Source organism: Physella acuta, unplaced genomic scaffold (genome assembly GCF_028476545.2).
Source record: "Physella acuta isolate Inbredline_101_S28 unplaced genomic scaffold, ASM2847654v3 ptg000533l, whole genome shotgun sequence".
Classification (NCBI taxonomy): domain Eukaryota; kingdom Metazoa; phylum Mollusca; class Gastropoda; family Physidae; genus Physella; species Physella acuta.
Window position 1 is genome coordinate 104600 of NW_026732052.1, and position 10752 is coordinate 115351.

The following is a 10752-nucleotide window of genomic DNA, read 5'->3' on the forward strand; positions in this document are numbered from 1 at the left end:
AGACGTGACAACGTCTGTGTCAGACACTGGGACGCGGGAACCAAGGTGACGTATCGTTTGTTAAACTAACCGTAAAAAACACGTGCCCGCAGCGGTGACTAAACTGTATTGTCACGAAAAAATGAATTGCTTTTAAAATGAAATCCGACGATAATGCCAAAACGCTGGTTTTAGACGATAATTTCTTCACACTTCGTGGGTTGGAGAATTGTTTCGTATACTGCTTTAAACGGTTTTGAGTTTTTGTGCTCGTTTTATTTACCATGATTTATCTTTGCTGATTTAATTTAATAATTGTTTCGTATGTTGTTAAAAACCGTTAGGAATTTGAGTTTTTATGCTCGTGTTAAACTGTTATTTCTCTTGATTTATCTTGGCTTACTTAATTTAAGAATTGTTTCGTATATTATTGAAAACGGTTAGGAATTTGAGTTTTTATGCTCGTCTTATTTCCCTTGATTTATCGTTGCTAACTTAATTTAAGAATTGTTTCGTATATTGTTGAAAACGGTTAGGAATGTGAATTTTTATGCTTGTCTTATTTCCCTTGATTTATCGTTGCCGACGTAATTTAGAACCAGTGCCGACTCAGTTGTAAACTATATTTTTTTAATCTCTATTTTCTAAAATCTGTTTTATTGATTTCAATATTAGGCGATATAGCGAGGGTAGATTGTAGAAATTATAATTACTGTACTTTCATCGCAGTATGTAGGCTACCTGTCTTAATGAGAAATATAATTTTGTTTGCTAATTCTAAGCCTGTAGATTTAATAAACAAATGGACGTTTAAATATTGGCAGAATATAAAAACTAATCTAATCCTGAAATTGCTATCTCTACAGATTTACAAACATAAAGGAAATAAAAAGAAATAAGGTAAAACTAAACAGTTACGCTGGTACGTTAGGAAAATTCTCGAATAGTTGACACTTGTGATATCGGGCAGAGATTTTATCTGGGGGCTTGTGTTGCTGAGGTGTGGGCTAGAGATGTATGGCACTGGGTGACATCTGATAATATGACACTGGCTGACATCTGATTGTATGACACCGAATGACATCTGATTGTATGACACCGAATGCCATCTGATTGTATGACACCGAATGACATCTGAAGTCCGGGCCCTTGACTGAGGGACGTCCAGGAGCCCAGCCAACTCTGATGGGAACCTGACTCGTGTGTGGAAGAGTTAGGTGGTTGAGCATCGTGCTGACCACATTCTTCCTTCATTTACCGAGGTCAAGAAACAAAATCTACTTCATCTGCCCTACTGACCGTTAGGTCTGAAAAGGGACCTTTATTTATATATATATATATATATATATATATATATATGTGTGTGTGTGTGTTTGTGTGTGTGTGTGTGTGTGACTGACATACGATGTATGACAACGATTGATATATCAAAATATCAGAAGCAAATGTCTTGAATAAAATTATGGAAAAAAAACGAAGCAAAATATACGACGCACAATATATATTAAGCAAATATATGAAGCAAGCATATGAAGTAAATATCTGTCGTTGACATCTTAAACGAATGTCTCGAGCAAGTGCCATTGGCTAATTACTTTCTATGTCAATAGCTGAGGTCTGTGTTTACTGAACGATAACACACGATAAGCGACACTTAAATATGACACGAGGGCCCAGTGGCGTAGCTAGGGGAGGGCGGGTGGTGCGACCGTCCGGGGGCCGAACCCTAAGGGGCGCCAAACAGTTTAGAAAAATTAATTTAAAAGCTCGTTTTAAGCTAAAGTATGGGGGGGGGATACTGCTACTGGAAATAGTCAATTATTTTCAAGTGAGGGACCGGCTTCAGTCTATATTATTTTGCAACTTTAATGATTGAAAGGCAAATTTATTATAACCAGTTAGTTACTTTTGAAGATGTTTGTAAAAAGATAATGATGGACAAGTAAAAAGGTGGATATCATATCTTAACATACTCTTTTACATACTCTAGTGGCGTGTGTACAGACAAACCATTATTTAAAAAGGTAGGGGTGACAGAACAGATCAAACTATTGTTTAAGTAGGGATGACAGGATTTATTTTGAGTGTTTTAGAAACAACTCACATAATCGAGATCAGCTACCCCGTTATGTAATACTTATAAATGACGTAACTGATGTTACGTAAATTATGTACTTATTACGTCATTCACAACTCTGAACAGTGAACAGTCTTCACGAACGGGGCAGATAGAGGAAGGGGGTGATTTTGTTGTTATTGACACAGCTGTTCAATAAATATGGAATCTTCTGAAAAGGGGTGTTAGGCTACGGAAAGTAGTCGTTTAGAGTGTTTTAGAAACACAACTCACAAATTCGAGATCAACTACCCCGTTACATAACACTTTGTAATGACGTAACTGATATTAAGTAACCTGTGACCATGTTATGTCATTCACGGCTCTAATTTTAGATGTCAGGCTACAAAAAGTGTGAACACTTTTCATGAACGAGAAAGAGAAGGGGGAGGAGAGGTTGATTTTGATGTGATTAGCATAACTTTTTTTTAAAATATGGAATCTTCTGAAAAGGGGTGTTAGGCTACGGAAAGTAGTTGGCCTAAACTATTAGGTTGTTGGCCAAATCCAAGTTATAACAAAGCCCAACCCCTAATCCTTGCCCAAATTACTGTAGGTGATACCACGCAGATTCTTTCATTATAACACACCTCTTATAGGAAGAGTCTATTAGTTCGATACAAATATTAAGACATTTTTTTTAAGTGCGCGTAACTAACAATCGATTAATAAAAAGTAGGGGTGACAGAACCGATCAAACCATTGTGGAAAAAGGGATGACAGGACTTAATTTTGATTGTTTATGAAACACAACCCACAAAGTCGAGACCAGCTTATGCCTGGTTACATAACATTTTTGAATGAAGTAACTGATGTTACATAACCTGTGACCTTGTTACGTTATTTACGACATCGTGTTGTCACACTAAAAATGTCAACCTTATATTTTGATGCGACAAGGAAGGTGGGGGGGGGGGGGGGGGGGAGAGAGTTTAATTTTATCATCACTTTTCAATAATGTAATAATAATGGAATCTTCTGAAATAGGGGTTTCAACTGCGGAAAAGGAAACAGATTATTGCTTATTACATTATTGAGAGAAATAGGGGTGTAAGAACCGATCAAACCATTGTGAAAAAAGGGATGACAGGACTTAATTTTGAGTGTTTTAGAAACACAACTCACAAATTCGAGACCAAGTACCCCGTTACATAACACTTTGTAATGACGTAACTGATATTAAGTAACCTGCAACCATGTTACGTCATTCTCGACTCCAATTTTAGCAATCAGGCTGAAAAAAGTGTGAACACTTTTCATGAAGGTGACGGAAGGGGGGGGGGGGGGGGGGGGGAAGGTTGATTTTGTTGTGATTGGCACAACTTTAAAAAATGGAATCTTCTGAAAAGGGGTGTAAGCCTACGGAAAGTTTTAGACCTAAACTATTAGGTTGTTTATTAAACACCCATCTGTAATTGAAAGCCAACCTTTAAATATTAGTAATCAAACCCAAAATCCAAGTTATATGATAGCCCTAACCCTAATCCTTGCCGAAATTACTGTAGGTGGTAATACTATGATTCCTTCATTATAACACAGCTCTTATAGGAAGAGTCTATTAGTTTGATACCAATATTAAGACATTTTTTTTTACACGCGCGTACAGAAAATTAAGTAAAGAAATAGGGGTGTCAGAACAGATCAAACCATTTTGAAAAAAAGGGATGACAGGATTAGTATTGAGTGTTTTAGAAACACAACTCACAAATCCGAGACCAACTACCCCGTTACATAACACTTTGTAATGACGTAACTGATATTAATAAGTAACCTGTGACCATGTTATGTCATTCACGACTCCGATTTTAGCAATCAGGGTGAAAATATTGTGAACACTTTTCATGAACGTGACGGAAGTGGGGGGGGGGGGGGGGTGGTTTTGTTGTTGTTGGCAAGCCAGTATAAAAATGAAATAAATATTGAATCTTCTGAAAGGGGTGTTAGTCTACGGAAAGCAGTAAACTAATGTTGTTTATTCAAACAAACATCCATCGGTAATTGAAAGCCAACCATTATATATTATTAATCAAACCCAAATCCAAGTTATACTATAGCCTTAATCCTAACCATACCATCCATTACTGTAATACAATGGTTCACACATCATAACACTCCTCTTTTTGGTAGAGTCTATTAGTTTTATACCAATAGTAAGAATTTGTTTTATGACAGGTATACAGGACGAACCATCTTTAACATAAATAGGGGTGACTGAAAAGACCAATCCATTTTGATGAAGGGATGACAGGACTTTAAACTTTGAGGGAGCTTTGTGCATGGGGTAGCGTGGCAGTTGCGTTTTGAAACGTCAGGATATGTTAGAGTTGGGGGGGGGGGGGTCAAGTTTAGGGTAAGTCACATATAGCGTGGTCACTGACATAAGTATGAGGCCATCTGTAACTTGATCCTTGCAATAAAGCTTAGGCCACACATAGCTATAACTTGGCCATTGCATAAGTCTTAGGCACCTATAGCTATAACTTGGCCATTGCATAAGTCTTAGGCACCTATAGATATAACTTGGCCATTGCATAAGTCTTAGGCACCTATAGCTATAACTTGGCCATTGCATAAGTCTTAGGCACCTATAGATATAACTTGGCCATTGCATAAGTCTTAGGCACCTATAGCTATAACTTGGCCATTGCATAAGTCTTAGGCACCTATAGATATAACTTGGCCATTGCATAACTCTTAGGCACCTATAGATATAACTTGGCCATTGCATAAGTCTTAGGCCACACATAGCTATAACTTGGCCATTGCATAAGTCTTAGGCACCTATAGCTATAACTTGGCCATTGCATAAGTCTTAGGCACCTATAGATATAACTTGGCCATTGCATAAGTCTTAGGCACCTATAGCTATAACTTGGCCATTGCATAAGTCTTAGGCACCTATAGATATAACTTGGCCATTGCATAAGTCTTAGGCACCTATAGCTATAACTTGGCCATTGCATAAGTCTTAGGCACCTATAGATATAACTTGGCCATTGCATAACTCTTAGGCACCTATAGCTATAACTTGGCCATTGCATAAGTCTTAGGCACCTATAGATATAACTTGGCCATTGCATAAGTCTTAGGCACCTATAGATATAACTTGGCCATTGCATAAGTCTTAGGCACCTATAGCTATAACTTGGCCATTGCATAAGTCTTAGGCACCTATAGATATAACTTGGCCATTGCATAAGTCTTGGGCACCTATAGCTATAACTTGGCCATTGCATAAGTCTTGGGCACCTATAGCTATAACTTGGCCATTGCATAAGTCTTAGGCACCCATAGCTATAACTTGGCCACAGTGACCTGTAAATACATTGCTAAACGCCGTCTAACTCAAGAATGTGGTAGGCAGCTAGTGGAAGCTAAAAAATAAATTTAAGCCCAGAAAAATGAACAATTTTATTACACATTTGTTTTTTTTTCATTACATTCGAGAGCAGTTTAAAAAGTGAAATAAAATATAACAGTTGTGCAGATCAAAAAGTTAGAATACAAATACGTATTGAAAATAAAGTTTTTAAACCTTTAAACACAAATAATAACTGCTAAATCTGTATTCTCCTGTTAGCGCATGTGCGTGTTTGTGTGTGTATGTGAGTGTATGTGTGAGTGTGCGTGCATGTGTGTGTGTGGTTTTTAAATTATACCTAATCAACTCACACAATTCAACATATTTACGACATTTTTAATATGTCGTTAAAAATGTCCTTAGTTCTAACGACCAAGCTCTATTAATTACATCATTACATTTTTTTCCCCTTTTCTTTTCGTCGCTTGTTACATTTTTTTCTTCTACAATGCGTGCTAAAAATACAAGAGAAAAACAACCAGCTCTCCGACAGTTTTCGTCGTTTTAAAAACGTCTCGGCTTGTTTTAATCAACATGTTTTTGTTTTCGTCGTGTCAAGGACGGCTGAATGTTAAAAAAAGAAAAATGGGAATTCCCGCAAGAACTTTTTTTTTAAAATTAAGATCATATAGACGTACTCTATCAATCCAATCAATACGCGACTCATTATAGTAACAATTTTGTTTTTAAAATTTGAATCCGGCATCCAGGTTGTCATTTATTGGCTGGGTTGTTATTGTTTTTTTCTTTTTCTTCCCTTAATTAGTCTCAGTGGCGTAGCGAGGTCGGGTGTCACCCGGTGCGGCACTTAATGGTGTCACCCCCCAGAGGCATAGAGACCCTTCCCAGGGACAAACTTTCAAACTTTCGATTTGCACCACCCCCTCGAGTTTTCGATGTGCACCCCCCCCCCTCAAACTTTCGATTTGCACCCCCCCCCCCTCAAACTTTCGATTTGCACCCCCCCCCCTCGAGTTTTTCTCTATATATTTTGCTATTTTTTGCCTTGGTGTCACCCCCCTAATTGGTGTCACCCGGTGCGGTCCGCACCCCCCGCCCCCCCCCTCGCTACGCCCCTGATTAGTCTAATACCCACGTTCAATTTTTGCTATATTTAGAGTGAGACTCGCCGTGGGCTGGCTGTGGAGATTAGAGGGTTAACATGTCAATGCTCTGCTTTGTGTGGGCAGCTCAATAGGTTATGCTGTAAATGGGAAACAGAGGGTTAAAATGATATTTTTAACTTTGTCTGGGTAGTCAATAGGTCAATCTGTTAATGGTTAAAAAGCTAGACTGAGACTAAGAGAAGGTACACTAATGAGATTACCAAGAGTCGTATTCTGACTTTTGTTTAAAAAAAAATCCTGCACAGACTGGCCAGTCCACCACTTGTTACTCTTTGATTAGAATGTTACGGCCAATGTGTGTAAGTGGTTGCTGGGAGAGAGGGCAGAAAAGAGACAGACATGCTAGTTTGTGAGGTAGTTGTGTGTGTGTGTTTGTGTGTGTACATGCGTGCTTGTGTGTATATGAGGAGGGGGTGTGTGCGGACTTGAGACAATGCATGTGGTAAAGTACCACAAAGACATACCACAAACCTATTCATCTCTAACCTAATTAATCTAATTCACACTTCCTCCCACTGGCCACCAACCAAAGAGAAGCTAACTCTGCTCGTGGTTTGCCAGAGTTACCCCGTGAGGTAGTATGCCAGAAATGCAAACCTAATCTCTAGTAGATTGCCCCATGTTAAAAAGATCCAACTACGCCTAATTGTTATGTTGTTGTTTTTTTTTTGGTGTAAGTCTTTTAATCCACAACACTAATCCCTAGGTCATAATCCTTCATAATCTTCGAGTATTAAGCAATCGTATCTTATTCATTAAAATGCTACCGTCTTTTTCAATACAGTAAATAGGCAAGCTCTAGCTGTGAGAAAAAAAAATATTGGTTATTTTAATTGCTGTAGTTGACAGAAAGAAATTCAGAAACTCACATACTCTTGTGTTGTCTGCTTTGGTGCCATACTAATTTCTGATACGCTTGTTCACTTTAAACAAAGTTTCTTTCATACATTCTCTTCGGGCAGGGCGAGGGGGGGGGGGGGGGGAACAAGAAAGGATTGCCGCCCCAACCCCAACCCACCCGAAACACGTACCGGACGAAACAGAAATATAGTTTGTATACACACAATACATGCACTTTACATTTAAGTGCCCCCCCCCCCCCCCCGCGACAGTCCCGAATGCCTTACCCCCTCCCCCCCCCCCAGGAGACAAATGTCTGAAATAACTACTGTTTACACCCCCCCTACACACACACCCACACACGTACACACACAAGAACAAGTCAACAATAAATTATTGAACAAAATACTTAACAAAAAAAACGTTCTCTAGTTGACGCCAGTTCAAAAATCAATTTTTCAGATCTCCTACGACGTGACGAAGCTGATCCAGTTTTTGTCGTCCTCGCCTCGAGGTTCGCTGGCTCTCAACGACTTTCAGAGGACGCAGTTTGTTCTAGTCAACGGCAGTCTAAAACTCTCCGACGTCGATGATGCAGATTTTGGCGAGCAGGCTTGCGCGAGCGATGACGAGTGTCTCTTTAAGTATGATGACGTCAGCATTACAAAAAGGTTTTACTGTTTGGAAAATAAAACACGATCACTGCATGTTAGAATGAAAATTTAAATCTATACGCTGATTAAAGCCATCACATGTTTAAATTGTGACCAAAAATGTGCGCAACGGAAAACTGCGCACGAAAAACTAGCAATGGTAATTTTGTTGCACACACAAAAAAAGAATTAATCAGGTTAACAACAATTCCATGTGAATAATTCTAAGCTGCATCCTATTCTATAGCTCTATTTAGGTAAGTTTACAATAAAAGTAGGCCTGTTTATTCTCACCGAAAAGTTACTCTAAACAAAACGCTTTATCTCCAGGTTAGAATGTGTGCACGGTCATTGCAAACACCAAAACGAATACGCTAACATCATGAAAACAGGGCGGTATTTCATATCAGTTCTCCTGCCGTTCGGGGCGCCCGCCTCCCTGCAGCCCCTCATCGACACGGTCCTTGAAGGCTATGAGAACCTGACGATGAACACGGACCAGCTCCTGCGTGCGATGGACGAGATCGTTGGAGAGTATCAGAGCGGCAGATACCTAGGCGAGAACAGGCTCACTGCGCATGACGGAACCAGAGGTATTTTTTGTTTTTAATCAGAGTTAATCGATGATGTCGATGTAAAATTTGGTCAATAACTGACAACCACAACTTACGTATGTGTGGACATTTCAAAATTATGACGACTAACAACCCATCTCAGTTATCTTGAGCGCCGTTCTACTGTTTAAACCAACACCGAAACTCTACAATAATACTAATCATTACATCACCATCTCAATACTTATTCGCATCCTCCTAGATTACCACTATTAAACCAATCCCATCCTCCTAAATTACCACAATTAAACCACCCAATCCCATCCTCCTAAATTACCACAATTAAACCACCCAATCCCATCCTCCTAGATTACCACAATTAAACCACCCACTCCCATCCTCCTAGATTACCACAATTAAACCACCCACTCCCATCCTCCTAGATTACCACCATTAAACCACCCACTCCTATCCTCCTAGATTACCGCCATTAAACCACCCATTCCCACACTCCTTAATTACCACCATTAAACCACCCACTCCTATCCTCCTAAATTACCACCATTAAGCCACCCACTCCCATCCTCCTAAATTACCACCATTAAACCAACCACTCCCATCCTCCTAGATTACAACCATTAAACCACCCACTCCCATCCTCCTAAATTACCACCATTAAACCACCCACTCCCATCCTCCTAAATTACCACCATTAAACCACCTACTCCCATCCTCCTAAATTACCACCATTAAACCACCCACTCCAATCCTCCTAAATTACCACCATTAAACCACCCACTCCAATCCTCCTAAATTACCACCATTAAACCACCCACTCCTATCCTCCGAGATTACCACTATTAAACCATCCACTTCCATCCTCCTAAATTACCACCATTAAACCCAGTGGCGTAGCGAGGTTGGGTGTCACCCGGTGCGGCACTTAATGGAGTCACCCCCCCCCCCCCCCCCAGAGGCGTTGCGACCCTTCCCGGGGACAAACTTTCAAGTTTTCGATTTGCACCCCCCCCCTCAAGTTTTCGATTTGCACCCCCGCCCTCAAGTTTTTCTCTATATATTTTGCTATTTTTTGCCTTGGCGTCACCCCCCTAAATGGTGTCACCCGGTGCGGTCCGCACCCCCCCCCCTCGCTACGCCCCTGATAAAACCACCCACTCCCATCCTCCTAGATTACCACCATTAAACCACCCACTCCCATCCTCCTAAATTACCACCATTAAACCACCCACTCCCAACTTATTAAATTACCACCATTAAACCACCCACTCCCATCCTCCTAGATTACCACCATTAAACCACCCACTCCCAACTTATTAAATTACCACCACTAAACCACCCACTCCCATCCTCCTAGATTACCACCTGTACACCTCCAGTGACCTACCTGGCCAATACGACTACAGATGTCGCCTGTCCATGTCCAGCGTATCCTGCACGCTCTCTGTGTTTGACCTGCTTGAGGCCCAGCACATCTGTGATAGGGACAGCGAGTGTCAAGGCTTTATATGGACCCAGCAGAAAACATGGACAGGTACTGCAAAATACACATAACAGAACATGTTTACGTTATTTTTGTCCTTATATAAACATAAATAAGCCATAACATAATGTCAAAAACAGTCCTTCAAAAAATGGGTAATTTTAATAATGTAGTAAAATTATATCATTAAAATTTTAGATCTGGAATTCTGAACAGCCGAATTTTTTTTTCAGGCAGGACTTTGGTTCATTTTAAAAACGGAATTACGTCCCCTTCAAGTAATCAACTTACGGATCTTTACATCAAGGGAGATAAGTCAGGGTAAAAAAAGAATGAGCTTTCAACTGTGGCCTACAATTTACTTTGTAAATAGATACATTTTGCGTTAATATTTTTATGCCATTGATCAATTTTTTATTTTTTAAATATTTGTATTTGAAACTTGTGATAAAAAATTAAATTCCATGTATGGAATTTTTGTATAAATGAATTCATTGATGTTGCCATTAATGAAAATTTTATGTACAAATTTAAGTAAAAATGTATTTGAATTTTGTATTTAATATTTTTTTACAATGTTACTTTTTTAAAAATTATTTATTAACAAGTTTTTTAAGCATG

General features: G+C 39.4%; 1 protein-coding gene across 3 annotated transcripts in view; it reads left to right on the top strand.

Moving 5' to 3' along the window:
• Positions 1-10530, top strand: part of LOC131945248 (extracellular tyrosine-protein kinase PKDCC-like) — a 36644-nt gene extending 26114 nt beyond the window's left edge. For 2 of the 3 annotated variants that reach the window (XM_059306299.1, XM_059306298.1), the window contains 4 exons: positions 7886-8094; positions 8407-8669; positions 10006-10182; positions 10365-10530. In XM_059306299.1, coding sequence (XP_059162282.1) covers positions 7886-8094; positions 8407-8669; positions 10006-10182; positions 10365-10456 — 741 coding nt within the window. In that variant the 3' untranslated portion in view covers positions 10457-10530. The remainder of the gene's footprint in view (positions 1-7885; positions 8095-8406; positions 8670-10005; positions 10183-10364) is intronic. The other variant, XM_059306300.1, reaches the window with a different exon arrangement.
• The last annotated feature ends 222 nt before the right edge of the window (positions 10531-10752 follow it).